Source organism: Sparus aurata, chromosome 15 (assembly GCF_900880675.1).
Source record: "Sparus aurata chromosome 15, fSpaAur1.1, whole genome shotgun sequence".
Classification (NCBI taxonomy): Eukaryota; Metazoa; Chordata; class Actinopteri; order Spariformes; family Sparidae; genus Sparus; species Sparus aurata.
This window is the reverse complement of record NC_044201.1, coordinates 11,810,898-11,831,846: the sequence shown is the minus strand read 5'-3', so window position 1 is coordinate 11,831,846 and position 20,949 is coordinate 11,810,898. Positions and strand designations below refer to the sequence as shown.

The following is a 20,949-nucleotide window of genomic DNA, read 5'->3' as shown; positions in this document are numbered from 1 at the left end:
CTCAGTCACATTTTATATGAAGGTCGCTGAAGTAAGCGTTAGTAATGAGGTAGTAAGGCTTTTATAAGGCCTCATCAGATGCTTATTAACATTACTTATACTATTAACAGGACCAACACAGCTTTTAAGGCTGCTTAAGAACATTAATAAAAGCCTTGTGAGTGTTTGTGATTGTGTATAATAGCATTACAAACACATTTGACTTAAACTAACTTACCTGTTATGTCATAGTTGTCGTAGTTTTTTCATTGCTTTATTAAGATCGATGATGAATTTATTAGCAGTTGAATATGCATTTGGCAGCCACAGGATCTGAAGTCAGACCAAAGCCTTATACATTCTTTATTATGGGCTTATGAATATTTTTCTTTTTTGTTGTTTTTTTGTCAAAGATGGCGCGCAGGTAGTGGAGTGGTCATGAGTGCATGCCACATACGCAGCGGACGCCGGTTCGAATCCCGGCCAGAGGAACTTTGCTGCACGTCACTCCCCCTCTCTCTCCCCCATTTCCTGTCTATCTACTGTCAAATAAAGGTGTCTGTGCCCAGAAATGAAAAGATTGCAAGACATGCAGCAGAGACTGAAGGCTAGGGTCCAACCCCGCCCCTACAGTAATGATTCACCTTCTCAAATGTCTTATATTCTGACAAGAAAAGTCTTTGGATGCCGTCAGTATCACGCTGCTCTTATTAATGTTAATAAGCATTTTATAAGGACCTTTAAGGGCCTTATTACATATACACTAGCACTAATCATGAGGACCTCAATACAAAATGTTACTCACAATCTCCACTAAAACTTTATGCCAATGTGCGTTACGACAGACCTTTATGAAAAAAGTCGTTTTTAAGACTCTAGTTTAGTCACAAGGACCTGATTTTCTGCAGAAACAAATTCAGATTCCAAAATGAGTGAACGTTTATGAAGAACAATAAAGTTTATTCATTTGAACACTGACTATGTTGTCTTTGCACTGTATTATAGGTTAAAAAGGATTTGCAAATGATTGCAGTGTGTGTTTTTTATCTACATTCTGCACCACGTCCCAGCTTTTTGGGGGGAATCTTTGTTGTACATCATCCTCATCGCTCAGGCCGTTACTGTGCTTGATCAGCAAACCAGTATGGAGAATTCTAAGAAGGAAGCAGATCCTGCTGACATTTTCTGCAAGAGGAATCAGGAATCTGTTTGAACAAACTCGCTGATGTTCACACTTTAAACTCTCACTGATTGTAACCTGCCCTGAACTCATCAAAGCCAGTGTAAAAGTTTATATGCTACTCTTATCCAGCTGGTGGATCGACTCAATCCTCCTTACTTTAACACTGACAGTAGATATCGTCAACCTTTAATGTTGAGTAGTGATGGGGGAAAATGTATTCAGTAAAAAACTTTTAGGCTGGATGATGAAATGAAGATGTACATTCCAGCCACACACACCCCATTGTATTCAAGATTCTGGATCAGTTTAATTATTATTCATCAATAAAAGACTGTATAAGGAGTTATTCCCTAAGATACATACATACTGAAAACAAAAACTATACAGACTTATTAATGAATTGTATCTTGGAAGTTGTCTTTTTGTACTGTTTAGGCTCTGTATCTATGAAACCATGTTATATCATATTAAACAAAAGATGAACAGCAGTTTGATGACTCACACTGTCTGTAAGAATAGTTTGGAGCCCCATGTTGAAGCAAGACGACCACACCTTCGAGTGTGTGCCGGTGCCACGCACAGTTGACGCTTTAATCTGAAGCCGATGCTGGAAGAATGCAACAAATTCTGTGCAGATGTTCACAAACTCACATTGTTGAGATAAAAAACCTCACCTCTCAGGAAACATCTTGTAAACGCAATTAAATATAGGGTCGACATTGTCGGCGCTGTTGTATCGGCCGGTGTTAATTTGCCTGAAGGACGCAGTATTTCCGAGGAAAATCAGAAGCTTGATTGTAGTTGTTAAGACAGCTGAAATAAATGTTCTGTAATCAATATGCAGTAATAAGTTTTCTTGGCTGGTGGACAAAATGAGCAGTTAATTCACAAACAGCTCTGTAGCAATTTTATAGTCTTACCTCTCTAATCCGAGGTGTGTTACATAACATTATCAGCATTTCCAGCTCTGCTTAGTCACTCTCCCGCTTACTCACTCACTCACTACATCTACTGTCTCAGGTTTTTGGCAATTAAACGTTATTATCATTTCAATATAATTCTCAACTGTCTCAACTAATTGCAGTCTACCATTCCATGTTTATTTATGTTTGAACTTCTTATTTTTGCCTCTTATCCACCCTCCTCTCTTGTTTTCCCGTCGTCTTTGTATCATTATAAACGGCACATGCCACTCACACACGTTTTTATTGATCAGTTTTTTTTTTTCTGTTGCCTGCAGTCTGTCAGATTAAAGGCTTTGTTATATTGTGAGAGAACGAGCTTCCTTCCCCAATAATCCCTGTGTGGTAAATGTGCCACCGGGACACAGAGCAGCTATGTGTGAATACGTCTGAATAACTTTCCTTTAGTGTCTTTGGACGTAAGTGTTGTAAATGTTCTAATGAGCTTATCGCATATTTACGGCGGGCTCCACCTCCACCCACGTTACTGCTTTAACCGCATTATGACTGTGACTTGTGTGTGTAAATGTGGACGCCGTTGACTTCTGCAAAGCGATGAGTCAACAGAGAGGCCTTGGCCTTTTTGAAATTATGAAAAGATGGCATTTACAGCTGATGTTTTTGGACAGAGAAAAAAAATATTGCCTGTACAGTGTCACGACATATCATCTGTGACTGATGATTCAAAATACAACAAACCAGAAAAAATACAACCCACAAGATGAAATCACCAAGGGAAATGGCAACACTGCATTTTATTGGTCCAGAAATATTAAGATAAGTAGGTGGAAACATATTTGAAGTTCCTTACCACTAAATTATCATAATAATTACCTTAAATTATATAGGAAATGACCCCGATATTAATTAGAAATGGCATGATCGGCAGAAATTGCGCAAAAACCAGTTGGAAGTTATATATTAACGATTTACTGGAAAACACCTGAATATTGTAATAAATAATATTGGGGTCATTTTCAATATTTCTGAGGTGATTACTGATGTGATTGGGTTGATTTCAAGGAAAATGTCAAACGTTACTTGGTAATAGCCTCCTACTTTGTATGAAATTGGTGGACCTGTAACATCAAGTGTATATTATGTGTTTCGAAATGTGTTTTGGTGCCACCAAAGGACCTTTTTTCATTCCACTTAATACCACTGCTTTATGGCTGCTTGACAGAGGTGACAGCGTTGAGGCACTCGGGCACAGTGATCGCAGGCAAGCTGTTAACTCATTTGTAGTAACAGTAGCCCTTGGAGATTAACTCAACACACATATTACCAACATCTGTTACAAAAGAGGACCATGTTTAGCTCAAAGGCGCCTGAATCACTTAAATTGTCTCGGAACCAACCATGAGGAAGCAAGCGGAGCTGCAGCAGGTAGTCCCTTCTGGGAGGCAACGTGATGGGGTGCCCCTTGCCCGAGCTCATTCGCCAGCATCTGAGCTACAATCCTGCGGTGAGGGAGAAAAATAAATGAGCAGGAACAATAGCAGCTGGGGGGGGGGGGAGCCCTAGAGAAAGACGGAGAACTGAAATCACATTCGAACTGGGAGTAAACCGAGGACGAAGGGCGGCACAATGAGCAGCATTCTGATGATGAGGATTAAGATATGGTGATTAAGAGCACGAGGACAGAGCGATACGGAGACAGAGCTTTTGTCTGAGTATTAGAGAGGCCGCCTAGCTCATTTTACTTTTGGGTCATGATGTCATTTGGGGGGAGATGAAAGGGCAGAGATGGGAGGAAGAGCTGGAGGCGAGATGTAAGGATTGGGCCAATCTTGAAGAAAGTCACCTTTTAGCGATGCGGTCTGATCCAGCGCTGATATCCACCGACTGTAGTCGACACTGTTCATTATCGTCTGTCCCTTCTCCTTCTCTGTGTGTGGTCTGCGAGTCAGGCCTGGTGGGTTTTGTTATGACTCGTGGAAAAGGGACCGTCACATCACTCTCAGGCGGGAGGAGATGAGATGCCGAAAGCCGGGGCTGTCTGCTTATTTCTACTGCTGCCACTTCCATTCCCCCCGGCCCTGCAGGTGGGCGTGGTGACGGGCAGTTCAGACTGTGGCCCACATTCAGCAAACTGCCCAACATCTGTGTGAGAGCGCGCTGCTCCCCACCAGGGCCCGCTGCACAGCACCTGTAAATATTTGATGCTTGTTGTGAATGGCCTGGAGGGGAAGCCGTTGTCGTCATTAACAATCAGACAAATAGCACCCAACAGAGAAAGAAGACTTACTGTCGTTTGAAGATTACAGTTTGCATTGAAATCACTCTCTGAACCCTCTTTCTCGTGGTGAACCACTGCTGGCCACTAGCTGTCGAGTTGACCATTAATTAGAGTTAGCCTAGGATAGCATTACAGCGCTAGCAAAGTGTCAGTCACATATATCCCGACCAGTAATGTTGTTTTATGCTACTTTTCTAAATTACTGTATGGATGACTGATGCAGCTAGTACGCAACGCCAACTTGTCTTGCAGCTCTCAGTTCTCTAAAAGGTTTGTGGTCTGAGGTGTTGATTCAAGTCTATTTGCCAACGTTTAATGTGACGCAAAAGATTTGCACAGAGTTTTATTCCTACCCGGATGAATCCAAGAGAACTGATTGCACCATTTCATTTCTTTTGGTAAGCAATTCCACACTATGTTCAATCTAATAATGTGTGTTGTTCATAGAGATATTTGATACTTTGACTTCTTTTTTTCTATGTTGACGGTGATATTTTAGAACACGTCTTTACTGTCGGGCTATTTCACATCTGGTCGTTTTCAATGTCACTAATGAAGAAAAATAAAATGAGCCCCTCTGATCATTATTGGTGAATATAAAGGGGTAGTGCACACATTTTTGGGGAGCTCAGCGGAATCACTACATAACCGTATTACATCACCGTAGATAATTTCCGCGAACCGTTTAATGCTGTTCTCTGCGGATGTAGCACAACTTAGGGTTTCCAGTTGTATGAATCTACAGCTGTTCTACTGTTCTAGGTTCTGCTTTGATTTGTCTCAAACTTGGTTTATGCCGCAGAGATGAATTCCTCCCAAATAAATTCAAGTCAAGACAAGTCACTCTACCCTGAAAGCTAGTGAAATGTATAACCTTTGCTAGTACTGTACGATACGGATCTGCCAATATTGACTTAATGCTGCTGCACACTTGGCTCAAGATGTGACACATTCCTACACTCACCACTCCTTTATTTAAACTAGCAGCCACAGTGAGGGGAAACGTTCGTGATTCATTCACATAAAAAGAGGCACTGATGTAAAAACAGCGACTGGCCACCACAGACACCAGTGTTCAGGCAGATAGTGTTATCCTCCTTCCGCACTATGGTTCCCCACTGAAAATCCTACATGCCTAGTAGCGGGTTGAGCAGTGAAAGTGCAATCTGGCAACGGCAACGCTGGGACTCTTCTTGCGTACATCCTGGAAAAAATTAATCCATCCAGTCCAAATCATGTTTGTCTGTGACGCTGACTTAAAGCAGAAAATTGGCATCATACTTCAAAAAAATACCAAGGCCATAAATCAAAGCTCCTGCTACTATAAATGTCCACACGAGGAGAGCTGTGTGTTCCTGCTCTCTCTATGAGTCAGTCGCTGTGCTGCAGCTCCCCTCGGCTCCTTCAGCAGTGTCTGGTCTGCTCTGCTCTGTGTCTGAGTGGCATTCATTAGCCCAGTTTCAGCTCTGGCATTTCTTCATGCCACATGTCCATGTGGACCGCAGCAGAGTGAAACTCTGACAGACCCGCCAACGCAGCGCGGAGGGCAGAGAGTTCCAATTCTGTGGATTCAGTTTTCCAGATTTTTTTTTTTTTTTTTACCAGTCCTCTCCGTGGATCAGCCACTGGTGAGACCGGACAGCTAATGTTGCAGATTAATAGTTGAAAATGGAACTCGCTGGGGTCAAGCGCTGATATTCGGTTTAATTTTAGCTCTGCTTTCACAGACATTTTACAGTCCAAGTTGTGTTCAGGGCATTAGAAAAAGAAACTGGTGCTGTCCATGTTCCTCAAAAGCAACATTCCCAGGCCTGCATCTCCATAAATATCAGCTGCTGCCCTGAAGGTCACCTCACATGCTCTCAGAGAGCAAAGGCACAGGGAAAGCATCCAGGGTCAGGTTCTGCATTAGGAGAATGTTATTGCTTTTTGACCATTTATGGTGGCAGCTGTCATTTTAACCAAGGACATGCAGGTTATCACAGCCACCCCAGCTTCTCTTCTGGTTCTCAGTGTGCAGGAATGGATTTGGTGTGGTTAGGTTTAGGCACAAAAACAACTCGATGGATAGAATAACACCATGTTTTGGCTTTGGATACCTTTAGGTCACCCCAAACACAGCTGCAGATGTCCCCAGGTCTCCTTACAAACACCCGGTTCTGTTACAACACATAGGGCTGGAATTTTACCAGAAGTTTTTTTTGATATATCCAGATCCAGTTGTGTCACACAGACTTGAACTTCAGTCACTGGTTTGGCAGCTTTTTGCCTCTGACTCTGCCTCATCCCTTCCAATTCCAGACATGAATGTCAGGTAATGAAAATAAAACTGTGATGTGACAAAAATTTGAACAAATCTGTTCATCGGTCTTGGTGCCGTCACTGTTCTGTCTACTTAGAGAAAACTGCTCACTACAAAGTTTAGAGGACGCCCCCCCTGCCGCGACCTGCCTGCCTTGAAATTTAGATTTGACATTTTACAGCATGTTTTTGTCTCAGCTGACATTTAATTAGTCAGTCCCTCAACTGAACAAGACCAGTGAAAAGCTTTGTTCCTCTTTCTTCTACCTTTACTGATACTCAAGATTTTAGCCTAACTAGAAGGTGACTGCCATTTGTATAGCTCTCAAAGTAAATGCAAGTTTAAGTAAAAAAAGAAAAAGGACTCACACTCGACAGCTTGAAAAGCTTTACAGCACGGGCCACATTCACCCGTTCATGAACACATGTGTTGCACTGATGGCCGAGGCTACCACGCAAGGAGCTGACCTGCTTATCAGGAGCGACACAGCGCAACTCCCGACCCTCCTATAAGCTGAGGACCAGCTCTACCACAGAAAGGATGTATTCAAATTTAAGGATGTTACCAATCAATCCGTCAACAATCTATAGCTTACTAAAGGGGACGGGAGGGGGTCGGGAAAAAACATCCACTCAGAAATGATTGAAAAAAGACACTCCTCATTACTTCAGAACTTGCCTGGGAGTGATCACATTTAAACATTTTCTTTGGTATCAAAGTAATCCAGTGTAATCCATCTGTGGGTAATTTGCAAAACAGGAGCTGTTAATACATTATTCGACAGGCTTTTAATGTTGCCCATTTATCAAAATGTGAAAAAAAATGGTCACAAATTGAAGCCTGAAGAGTACCTCCCTGAATCCATGCAACATAATAGGCCTACATACATGATGTACTGGCTAACGCAGAAAGACTGCTGCCAAGGACATTCAGCTAATGGGGATCCTTTTAAATTAATAAATGAATAATACATACCCAAAGGCATTATGGGAGCTATAGTTCCAACACTTCAATCCCTGATCCAAATTTCCCAGAGGCCAAATTGACGTCTTCAAAACGCTTGTTTTGTTTGACCAGCAGCAGCAGAAGCAGCAGAAGCAAAAGAAAAAAACAATGACAAGCACTTTAAGCAATAATCAACATCCTTGCCAAAAAAAATTCTACTGATTAATTCATCAATTAATTGACTACAATAAAATGATTGTGCACGTAATGTTGAGAAATGTGTTATAACCTGGAATATTCTGCTGCTTTGTTTTCCTGGATTGAAACCTCAACAGCAAGATGTCGAAAGTTGTTTTGCAAACAGAATAAATATGATAATTAACCGCGATTAGATGAGTTACAAGGTACAGACTTTGTGTATCTGGCTGTTTGCCGTAACATAACTCCGGGGGTCAGCTTATGAAAAGCAAGGCAGGAGATAAAGCAGTAGAGGGAAAAGTGGAGCATCTGGCACCCTTCAGCATCACAGACGAGAGATAAATTGGTGATGACCTAGTACTAACGCGTGCGCTCGGAACATGATATTTTATTCAATGTGGGTTTTGATAAAAGCGATCGTGAACTTTGAGTCTTGGAGGGGACGTTTTTGCCTCATGAATCTTTTGTAGACTTGTTGTGCCTGTTTAATGCGCCCGTTGCGTCTCGCACCTAGAAAACCCATGCCATGTGACAGACTGTCCCGAGGACAAACCTTTGAATAAACCTCGATAGAATATCGCTGTTATTCTCTGTTCGCCTGAAGCGGCTTCATTGGGAACGAGTGGTGCAGTCGGTGGTCGCAGAGGACCACTGCGCTGTCTTGGAGAGAAACGAATGGGGAGGTACTTTAATTCTTAATTCTAGTGTTTTATCTTCCACTGTATTTAACGACTCCAAAAACAATGGTGAATGTTGGTGCAAAATGCAGCTCTGCTCTCACGGTGGTGCTTGCAAAGAGAATGACTGTAACGGTGGGAACAGGGGAAGTTCAGATGAACAGAGGGTTTCGAGCTGCACTGGTGCTGGTGGGAAGTGAAAGATAAAAAGAGGATGATAACGAGTGCCTATTCAGCAGCATCGATTGGTGTGTGATACATGTGAGCTGCAGGCCTCCACCTCTTCACACTCTTGAGGTTTAATCAGGGATCTAGGATTACCTGTCAGATCAGGGCTCGAATGGTGTACATGTGCACGGCTGGATTTTGTGTGCTGCCCTCAGACGCATGTCTGTGACTGTCAGCAGGGTCTCAATTACTTCGAAGCCACTGGAAGTGGAAAAGAAAGGGAGGATGAAATAATAGAAGGAGAGCAAAGAGAAGTTCCTTCATCTACTGCAGGTGAAGGGGCTGAGTGTTGCGTGACCTGCTCTGAAATTAACACTGACGCAAGCAGCTAGTGCCATCTGGTGTAGGAGCAATCAAAGAGGGTCTGAGCACATACACACACCAATGCAGACACACTGTATGTATGCGCATTATGCATGCAAACACCATTTCAGTTTCTGCACCGCTCTGATCTCAAAAGTGACCCGAGGAATTTGGAAAACGCAGACGCCGCCCCTCAGCCTGGATCGAATCTTTCGAAGAGCGGAGCTGTGCTGAAGAACAATGGCCGAGCGGTTCTTCTAAGCTTGGGCGTGAAAGCCTGCACCGCTCTTTAATAATGCATCAGTTTCCAGTGCTGCTGGTCCCAGGGAGGGGGTGGAGGCTTGGTGTCAGGCTTGGCGAGGGTTTGAGCGTCCAACTGGCCCTTCTGAAGCGAGCCCACGTGTCGTGGAGACAGATCCATTCCCCATCTGAGATCTTATCCCGTGGATTAAGCAAGTCATGAGTTGGCATTAATTAATCAAAGATGGTCTGGAGCCTGAAAGCCAAGTTATTGAAATGGATTGAAAGATTACGCCGGAATTATTTATATCTCGCTGTAACTGGCGTGGGGGTTTTGATGTCTGAAATAAGCTAATCAGGGTGAAGGTTGTTTTCACTATGAACTGCATTGCAGTGGAGAGGTCAGATTGGCACAGGCTTCCGTGGGGGGCCTGCTTGTGCTTTGTCACGGCTTCCCTCCCAAAGTGTGAGCGAAGAGATTACTTAATTCTGTGGCGTTCAAAAATACGACTGCAGATTTCATATCTGTTAATGGCTTTTACCAGACGCGGAACGCAACCCAGAGAAAAGGCAGCATTTTTCCTTTCGTTACATTAGCTCGTCGGCGCTGAGGCGGAAAAAAATGACAGTGATTACAGTCACACTGTACTCAAATCTACTTTCTTCTGTGGCAATTGCTGAGTGCCCCTCTTATCTAGTTGTGTGTGCGTGTTTTTGTCTGTCTTTCTGAGGGGGCACGGTGTGTGTGTGTGTGTGTGTGTGTGTGTGTGTGTGTGTGTGTGTGTGTGTGTGTGCGCGCATGCAGGGGATGTTGTGTGATTGTGAGCGGGAGCAGCTGTGCCTCTCCTCTAGTTAACCCCACAGTGGGGAGGTGTGGGCTGCAAGGAGCTGAGTGGGCAGGACCTCGCCCTCGAGAGCAGAAACAGAGAGAGGAAGTGAGGTAAAGCACAGCGATAGACACATCAGCCTGACTGCACCACAGCAATATGACCTTTAAATATCAGCCGTATGACTTGGACTACGGAGGCAGCTGTGTTTTTGTCTGTTTTGATACTTTTTCGCTCAGTGTGAAGGGATTTTGGAGACATTCTGCACGTCGTGTATTAATCAGTGGACCTGGTCAGTAGAAAATGAACAAATGACAAATTGATTATCCTCTTCTTCATTTTGCATAAAGCAAATACACAAAACAAGATGGAATACATGTAGAATGTTGAGATAATACATGATGCTAGCGAACAGTCGAGGCATCGAACAACAGATGTACCATTATGCTGAAAATCCACAGAAACAAAAAGAGAAACAGGTTTACAGACGAATCTCACAAAAGAGGAACGTAAGAGAAATCCAGAACTGAAATATATAGAAACCTACACGTCTAGTGCGTCTATAACGTCCGAGAAAGAGAGAGATAGAGAGAGAGAGGAAGGAAGTTGGCTAACAAGACTAAACCAATGCAGTGTTGGCTGTGCTCAAGTGGAGTGTGTCTGCTCACTGCCACAGCTGACTGAAACCATCGTGCTCTGAAGACAACCAAGTGCACTGGCATGTTTGTACAAAACGAAAGAATTAGTGTCTATGTCTCTTTCTCTCTCTCTGCGGAGTGTGTGTGATTGACAGCAGACGGGAGGGGAAGAGCGAGGGCAGAGTGTCATCTTAATCCATCGAGAACGGCGTCATTCTCTCGACAGATAAAAAGAGTATTAAATGCTAAAATGGGTTGCCAAGTATACTTGGCAATCTGTTAATACACCTGAGTGGACTGCCCAAGTAAAATGTATGTGTGGGAAACACCGGATTACGTCAATTAAACTTCAAAGTCATGTAGATTTAGATTTTCACCAGCAGTGGTTGTTCACAGTCAAGACAGCAACCCCCCCCCCCCGTGATTCCAGGCCACTTACACCCTGTTCTGTTTGTTTCGATTGAGAGATCCCTGGCAGCAGAAATCACACACCGTGTGTTCAATTGGTCATGAACAATAAAATCATTAACATCTTGCAGGGAGGCATTAGGAGTGTCCCAGCTAAGATCTTCTGTGTTAATTTCAGATTAATCAAACTCAAAGCGCACGTTTAATTTTCTAGACAGGCATCCAAACAGGCGCTTGAGGAAAAAATGTCTGAAACAAAAAAGGTGCTTTCATTTAATTTCACTGATTATTTCATTATTTCTTGGGGAAAATAAAGCATTTCATACATCACTGGAAATGAGAGCAACAGAGAGTTTTTTTTAAAGCGCCACAGTCAGCAGACTCTTAATGTGCTATAAAGGGTAATAAAATTAGAAACACGAGGATACAAAGAAAAACTCAAGACATCTCACTGGGTTAATGAATGAGAGCCATGTCCACACACGCTCCCTCTCCTTCCAGGAGCCGATAATATAGGAGACGCGGCGTATTTCCAATTTAATAGCTCATAAACCTCATTCGCCTACCCCAACCATCCAAATGGAAATGGTCCTTAAAGTTGAGTCAGCAGGGTGCCACGGCTGATTATTGGTGATGTACTGTAAACTCTAGTCTTCTCGCTTCCGCTTCCAGTTATATAAGCCTTTCATTTCTTTATTCTTACACATTTGACCCTCTGCCATACTTCTACTCTCAGTGGAATAGCTGGCGCGTTTAGCCCTTTTACATTCGGCGTCAGCCGTGGAGTTCTTCTGGTACACCTCTGGAACGACAGCAGGGTGCTCTCACTGCCTGGCCCAGACTGGGTTCCTGTAGATCTACGCCAGCATTATGCTTACAGCGACCTCCCGCTGACCCCACCTTGACCAAGCGCTCCTTCTCCAGCGCTATCTTTCTTTGGAACTAGCCCTCATCAAGCGACTGGGCCGCTGGGAAATTGATCCCAGCTCCTTTGACTGTAAACCTACCCTTGCATAACGACTTTACCTTTAAAAAGAATTGGAGATAAAAAAAGATAAAGCGTGATGTTAAAGAGATGCACGTGCGCAGTGAAGCCTAGTATGACTGTATTAAACACCCTATTGGCATGGGTGAGGTGTATATGTTCATGTGTAGCCGTGATTGATTTCCTGAATGACTTTGTGCGACTACCCGCGTTATCTGGCCAGCAGCAGCGTCCCAGGACGCCACATTACCACATAGATGGATGCAGTCATTGTGTAGATAAATGACAGAGGTTTCCACTCCCCCAGAAGGGCACCGTGAAATGGGAATTATGTCAGCGACATTATTCCTCGGTGCTGGTGTCTGTAGCACACATAGCCGGCTCCCACTCTGTGGTGTGTCTTGAGATAAAAGGATTTTCTGAGGGAGAAGAGATTTTAAAAGTGCTGTGTCATTTTGTGTTCGGATCCAGCCATGACAACAAAGCTAACAGAGGCTGCAGTTCATATTATGTGGCTCCTGTGCTGTGAGATTCTGAGGCACGGAGGATTAAAGAGTTGTTCAACTGATGGGACAAGAAAAATAGAAACTTTTCAGTTTCAAATAAAAATCCATGAGTCAGCTGAACTCTACATGTTGCTTATGAGTGAAAACTAGTTAGAAGTAAGCATGAGGTCTCAACTGTAAAGGTACAGTTTGAATAATTAGCTAAAAGAAGGCTTATGGATACATTAGTTAGCAAATGGATAACTGTTAAAAGTAAGGCATTTGAACTCGTTAGATAAAGATGTTGCCATAGCCGTGCTAAAAGTAGGTTAAGATATTTAGATATTTATAATATTTATTAAATAGATGCTAAGATGATTAATAAATGTTAAAATAGTTAGGTTAGCTAAAAGTGCACGATGAAAAGTTCTAAATAGACAGTAGGACTAGTTACCTAATGGATAAACTGTTGAAATATTTTGTCGTACTAAAAGTAGGTTAATGGATTTTGCTAAAAGTTGAAATAGCTAAAAGTAACCAGATGGATGATGATGGATAAATTGAAGTTGAAAAAGGTTAGCTAAAAACTAATGGATAACCAGATGTAGTTAGCTAGACGCAATCTAGCTAACTATTTCCAAACAGTGGAACTAGTTAGCCTTGCTAAAAGTAGCTTAGGTTAATGGAAGGAGAAATATATGCTAAAGGTAATGCATAAATAGCAGCAACGGATAGATAATTGAAAAAGCAAATGAGAATATCTGTTGAGATATTTAGCTGTGCTTAACGTGGGTAAATGGATTAGGCTAATAGTTGAATCAGCTTAAAGCCTCATGAGTAAACAGTTAGGTGGCCTAATGTATGTGTTGAAACAGTTGGCTAAAACTAATTGATAAATTGCCTATTTGAAATAGATGCTAAAGGTAATAAACGGTTGAAATACACTAAGTGATGAATAGTAAGTTGAGACAGGAAAGGATTAATTGGTTGAAATATTTAAGTTATCAATAAGCTAAACTGTTGGAAAGACCAGCTTCTGCCACTCCAAGTGGTAGGTGGTACAAATGCAAACTTCACCAAACGGCCCAAACATTGACAGTCCATTTATGTGAAAACATTATTGACTAACAAGATACATCCGCTTTATATCTAATGTTTATTAACACCCAGTTTAAGTCCGTTCAATCAAAGACATCTGGAACATGACGGTGGTGTCAGTGGAGCGGTGACAGAGTTGATCTGTGTGGGTGTACATCTGACAAACCAGATTGGTACCATTGATGTGCTGCCTACACAGTGGTTGTTTGTCTAGTAAAATAGACAATTAACATCATACGAGCTCTTAAAATAACCCACTTTGTTTTCGACGTTTGTTTTCCTTAGTTCCTTTGTTTGAGCAACACCGGCAGTAGAATCTGACCCCAAAGCAGCTCCGCTAACAGTTTATGAATCTTTATGGCGAGGAGGAGGAGGAGGAGGAGGAGGAGGACCCTAATACAATTTTGCACATATCCGTACATGCATAATGTGGACTGAAATGAGAACACGAATGTCATTACGTTGCTGGAATTCGACACAGCAAAGCGAAACAGCTGCAGATAGTGGAGATATTGATTGTAGGCAGGTTGTGTGAAGATTCCCCTCAGTATGAGTGTTTCTTCTTTTCTTTTTTTTCCTTTCTGGGCGAGCCTTTGTGAGATTGCTACAGTCGTGCTGTTCGAGGTTGATTATTCTTTATTACAGATCAATATCATACCTCATGGACGTGTTGTGCGAGAGCAACGGGAAGGAGTCTGGGTGGCTGCTAGGAAAGCCTCACGTTCTCCTTAGTGTATCAAATTCATTTTCATCTCCCACAGAACACACTGTGTAATCCATCAGGTCCCCGCTTACTGCGCATTTACCCCACTGAAAGCGGGATTCCAAATTGGGGGGTGGGAGGTTTTTTTTTTTTTTCTTTTAATTGAAGGAAAATGCACACGTGGTCTGATGAAATGCAGCGGAAGTTAAAGCGCAGTGCAGATGAGAACTGAGAGGAGATCAAAAACCAGCACATCGGGATTCAGCGCGAGTAAGACGGAGATGGAGGGAGGGAGCAAGGGAGGGCGAAGTTGAGGGGCAACCCCCCTTTCTAGACGAGGGATTCCTTTACTGCAGTGATCAGCAGTCCCCCCGCCCCTCCTCTCTCCAACCTCCCTCCATCCTTGACTGCTCCTCTCTTCCCTCCCTCTGCTTTGCCTCACACTCCCGGCTTTCTCTTTTAATCCCCCTCCCTCTGCCTTCCCCTGTTTCCCTTCATCTCTCTTTCTCTCTCTCGCGCTCTTTCCAGCCACCATCCCCACTACTCACACACACACACACACACACACACACACACACATCCTACAACAGTCACGTTTTAGCGGGGAGGGCTCGTATGCTGCAGGGTACAGTATATGCAGCACATGGTGTAGAAATGCAAACGCACTCGTGACTCACGCCGTTTTACTCCAGCCTTCATTTATCTCTATCGCTCCCCTGCTGCTCCTCCATTTATCCTGGCATTCTTTCTCCTCCTCCTCCCCACGCCTTGTCCCCTCCTCCATCTCATCTGCCCGTCTTCCCCCGCCGTCCGCCATGCCCGTTTTCTTTCTTCGTCCTCTCCCTCCCTGACATCGATTCCAAGGTTGCCGTGCTATTGACTGCTGCTACGCTGTTAAATATTTCAGGCAGCGTTTCAGTGGCTGTGTGCGCCGAGGGAGAGGAGAGGAGTGGACTTGCGAGGGTGGGCTGGGGGGTGTTGGTGGTCTTCGCTCAGCCGCTCTGCAACTACCGCTGACAAACAGGCTGCCGAACAGACGTTAGGACACACACACACACACACACATACACACATGACATCTGCAGAGACACAGAGGTACACTCTCACGTACATGTCACTCCACAGATGGAGCCACACACACACACACACACACACACACACACCAGAGCTATATTTGCATATGTGTGTGATACCGCTCTGTGGCGAGGTGCGTGGGCCGGGCGCTGGTGATGTTGTGGTTTTATCGCTGTGAAATCTTTCCTCCTGGCCTCGAGCAGGCGAAGTTAATGAATGAGCCAAGCAGCAGGCTGGATGGCTCTCTGCAGACTGTGCAGTTATTCCAGACCAGCCAAAACGCCGTCCTCAGCATGTCATCTGATCAGCAGCCTAATCACTGTTTGGGCTCCTCTCGGTACCACGGGACAGTAATCAGTATTCTCATTCAGGACACACACACACATACACACACATACACACACACACACACACACACACACACACACACACACACACACACACACACACACCGCGGAGTTACCGCAGTGTTCAGTCATCTTTGGCCAGATGGTGTCAAAAAAAAAAAAAAAAAAGTTTTACAGTCCTGATGAGTAGACACACACACACACACACACACACACACACACACACACACAACCTTGTGGTGGCGCTCAGTTTACAGTAGGGCTCACAGTGCAGGTCCTGCATCACTGCTGTAGTGGGAGCAGTTCCATAAATCTTGTCTGTAACGTGTTCGTCGCTGCTCCCGCTCATTTGCAGATGTCGAAAAATAGAAGACAAAGTTGAGTTTTCAGGAAGTGCAGAATAAAGACTAGCAGAATACTGATGAGTCAGCAGGGCCCCCCAGCTGTGGACCCTCGCTGAGGCTCTGAGTGGTGGGTAGTCAGTGTTGCAGTGCACGCACGGTGAGGACGTCGTCTCTTTTTTTATACATAACAAATCCACAGCTGGCAGCAGACTGGTTAGCACTCTATCGCTAATTAATGTCATTCTGAGCCACAGTTATCGCCTGTGCTTGTCTATACTGGATGTTATTGATGAATAAATCAGTTTTATTTCAGGTTGTAACCAATTAAAAATGTATCGGACAGAAACAAAAAGGCAGTCTGACAAATGTGTGATTGTACATTTTAGCCATCTAGTAGCCTCAGTGTGGACTGGATTTGGTTGAGCCTGCTGTCTAATAGTGAAAGACGGGAGCTCTGCAATTAAAATGAGGTCTTTATTTATGGTGTTTAGTTTATCATTCATCTAACTTGGTGTTTACTTGATCTGTTCTTTTAACTCCTAATGGCACCTGCTCTGATTCTGCTATCAGACGTATAACAAGGCAGAAACACAACACATATCATTAATGATAAACCAATAATCGATTGATAAGGCAGCTGACTATCAACTAAAGAAATGGCTTAAAACTCGCATCCGTAATATAAACAGTTCTTCCCTCCAAGCTGTCACTGCTGCACTCGCAGTGGCCTGACTTGTTTGGGTTGACGGTCTGGGAGCCGCATCAGAAGACCGCAGAGTTTGTGATTGGCAATCACGCTCGCTGATTGACAGGCGGGGACAGTTAATCGAGAGACAGGCCGCTGTGTTTGTCGAGTTAATGCAGGGATTACAGGAAGCGTCACTGCCGGCCCCGGTCCTGTCACAAAATATATTATCAGTTTTGCAGCGTTTGATTTAAAGGTTCAGTCCGTAGGATTAAGGGGATATAGTAGTATTCGGAATTATGTTTGGTTCTAGAGACGGCCTTTTGCATTTCTATCTGTCAAGGTAGGGGAGAGTGACACAAGGGGTATTTCGTTGGTTGTCATGCCAGTAAATATTTGACATTTAACTGGGTAAGGCCAAGACTGTGGCAGTAAAGTTCAAACAGCTGAGAGTTACCGCAAAGCTGACTGAAACAATTTAGAAAATCTTAAAGTTGGCTGCCTGTGTCACACATCAGTGGCTGTCTGCAAGACGTACAGTAGAAAAAAAATTATCTCCACTTCCTTTGTTCATGCCTATATCACAGAGTCAGCCAGTCTATCTGTGCTGTTGTTAAGCAACAGCGTAGAGCTGACATTAGAAACGCTGTCTTCTTCAAGCACCACTATAGGTAGACGGGTATCTACAGTGCTCGCTTTAAGGTCGGTGCTCCAGATCCAGAAAGCATCTGTTTGCTGTGCGTATGCATTTATGTACACATAAGTGCACACGCACGTATACACCTACTCTCCTCTGAGATATCTCTTCACTCCAGGACTGCCAGTGTGGAGTCATAAAGGAGGAGTTGTGAGTGATGCTGCGGTTCGGCTCAGTGAGGGTCAGAGATTGCGTGCACATCGTAAATCTGATATCGCAGCAGTCGTACGCAGAGAGGGTGAATCAGTGCTGAGGCCCGCCGGATGCTGAGCGTCACGCAGTCAGCCCCGTTTGACACAGTGTGCCTCCAGAAATTGAAGTGTTAATGAGCGTGTGTGGGATTCAGGACAATGCACACATGCACATTTTCTGTGGGCACATTAATGAGCAGAAACTGCTCGACTCCGTGCACGGGTTGGTAAATACAAGGACGCAGGCGGCAGAGAAGCAGAGCCTTGTTTGTGGTGCGGTGGAGGCAGATCTTCTTTGTGCGTGTGCACATAACTAAAACTTTAAAATCTGTGTGTTTTTTGCCCCCTGGCGTTCTCTCTTGCTTGATTTCCAGTGTCTCATCCTCACCCCCCCCCCCCCCCCCCCCCCCCGATCTCATTGTGTAAGTGTGAGGAGATCTGACAGCCCGTCTCATGCCTTTAAAAGGCTCGATCGCTGCTCTCCAGAAAACGTGACGAGCTCTGTAATTCGAAACAAATGCGGCGCATATGGACACTCCTTCTTATGAACAGCACACAGTTAGCAGGAAAAAATAAATAAAACCACACAAGGGTTTCCCCAAGCTCTGCCGCTCGGTTCATCTTCCACCCCTCCTCCCTCTCTCGCTCCAGCCCTGTGACACAAGTGGAGAATTCGTGCTCGACCACATTGTTGTTATTCAGGCTTGGCATCTGGCTGCCTTCTCTCTGTGTCTCCCACTGTGGTGTTTCCCTTTAAGTCGTGGTGGCTGTTCCTGGTAACTGGCGTGTTTCAGATGTGAGAGGCTGTGAGCGTGTGTTTCTATGTGTCATCCCGCTTGCAGAATATTTCCATGACCGGGAAGCTGCACTTGGGTCTGTTAACGTGCGTCTCTTGGGTGTGGCTCTAGTCTGCGTATGGGAACATTGCGAGAAACTGGAACAGGGGAAGCCATTTTGTAACATGATACTCAAGTTGGTCTGGCACATGGACTGATAGAGAAATAGATGGAATGGATCAGCTGAGGGTCACACCATAATAACCCCTGTTGTTGCCCTTTTCTCTTCCTGTCTGCAGGTTTGGAGGGGCGCCCCCTCATGGCACGGCCAGAGACTGTTGTGTACCTCCGCTGCTTCAGATGGTAAGTCCTCACCTCCTCTCACTTCATTCACTATATTTAAGACCATATGGGCTGTATCAGGGGGTTTCCCCCTTTCTAAAGAAAAAAAGCACAGATCCCGCCTCTGCTCCTCATCCAAGACAAATGAGCTCAGCCCCCGAAGAAATTGTGCATTGATCAGACAGCGGAGGCTCATTTGGAGTTAACAGCCAGTAGTCATTAATATGGAATCTGTCTCGGGGTAGCATCTGCTCGTCTGTGCGGGAGGCGGGAGAGCTGGAGAGCGTGAATGGGGGATGGGGGGGGGGAGGGAGTCAGCAGCATTGCAGAACATGCTGATTTGATTTTAAAGTGGGCATTAAAAGCTGTGGGGTTGGAGCAGAGATAGGCACACGATCCTGTCATGACAGGACTGCGGAGGACAAAGGGAACAGGTGCAAGGGGGAGAACTGCTCACACACCCGGGGCAAGGTTTCCCATTATCAACATAACGAAGAAGTGGGTGTGAAATAAAATAACTGCACCTCTGCGTCCTCGAACGCAGTCGAGTCGCTCTTGAAACCGAGCCCAGGCGGGCCGGCGCAGCCTGCGCCAGCCCTCACTTCTTGGTGCGAGCCCAAGCAGAGATCTGCTGATTCACTGCAGTGGTCCTGAGCAGGAGGCACAGGTTGTTGGGTGCAGCAACAAGGCAGCTCGGATCACCTCTGCTGTGGGCTCGCAGCCCTCTGCGTTGATTCATGGCTCAGTCACCAGAGGCCACTCAGCATGATAATAGCGTAAGCTGTGCGGGCTCATTATAAGCAGAGTATGGTGACGGACCAACAGAGCCCGGTTACAGAGCCGTTATTAGTATGCAAGAAAAACAGAGTGTCACACTGAGCAGAACAGGGCTTAGCTGTTTGGGACAGAAGTGGCAGTTCTTTTAGTAGCACTTTATAAAATGCAGAGACACACCAACTAAATCAACATGAACTGCAAAATAGTCCTGGAGTGTGTGCGTTAGTCCAAGGTGCACCGATTCCTTCATTTTCTTATTCGCTGCTGCTATGAAAGAAAACCTTGCAGGGAATGAAGAAATTTCGACGTGAACCGCAAGGTCTTTGTTGATTGTCAGTCCCAGCATACGTGCATCATTTAGAGGTCTTTTAGCCTTTCTGTGGGAATAAGAGATATCAATAGTTGGCATCAACGAAAAAAACAGCACGTCTCTGTGAGTGAAAGCTCTCCAATATTTTACTGTATCGATCTTCAGGAGCTGACAGTGGAGTCGGAGAGTGCTTATTCTTGGGAAAACAGCGTATTTTTGTGCCTGCATGGGTGAGCCTGTTTTCCTCTCAAATGAGATTTATTCATGTGTTGAATACAGGTTAAAAGTGGAGGAGCACAATCAGAATCCGAGTGGGGGATTACGAACGCTTCTTGAACAAGAAGCTGTTTCAGCTTGCCTTCTTGGAGATATGTTACAGGTGGTTACAGCAGTGAGATCCTTTAAATGAAGGCTGCACAACATAGTTTTAAAGTAGTATATTGCTATTATCTTGATGAATATTACGGTTGGTTAGTGAGATTCAATTTTCATTATCTCTGAAAAATCAATTGGAATCACAGTGATTTGACATTTGTTGGGGTCTATAGCAATCAAATGTGTTTTCTTACATCTGGAGTTAAAAAAGATGTGCGTCTCTGCAGCACTACATTACAACTCCTTCATTATAATGCTGTTTGTCACACATTTTACCCTAATTATCAAATGAATTGCAGCTTCTACAATTTGGCCTTCTCGCCATTTCAAGAATATTTAGATTCATTGTACAGCCCTGATTTAAATGATCATAAGTTAAAGGCGTTGTTCCCAGTGAACTATTTTGCTCACCAAATCCTATTGATGCACCACGAAGGTTTCCATCAGTGCGGAGATCAATTTACTTTATAGTCAAGCACTTCGAGCGAAGCAGAGCTGAACAGTATATTGTCTTAGCATCGATGTCGCAATGCGCAAATGTGCTATAGTCACACATGTAGCACCATTTGTAGATCAGTCATGGAAATCTGTGCATCCTCCAAATTGAATCAAATTTGAGGGTTCTTGGCCA

The 20,949-nt window shown here is 44.3% G+C and overlaps 1 protein-coding gene across 2 annotated transcripts in view; it reads left to right on the top strand.

The window, feature by feature from the left end:
• Positions 1–20,949, top strand: part of mcu (mitochondrial calcium uniporter) — a 65,195-nt gene that overhangs the window by 36,222 nt on the left and 8,024 nt on the right. For both annotated transcript variants that reach the window (XM_030441806.1, XM_030441805.1), the window contains one exon: positions 18,814–18,877. In XM_030441806.1, coding sequence (XP_030297666.1) covers positions 18,814–18,877 — 64 coding nt within the window. The remainder of the gene's footprint in view (positions 1–18,813; positions 18,878–20,949) is intronic.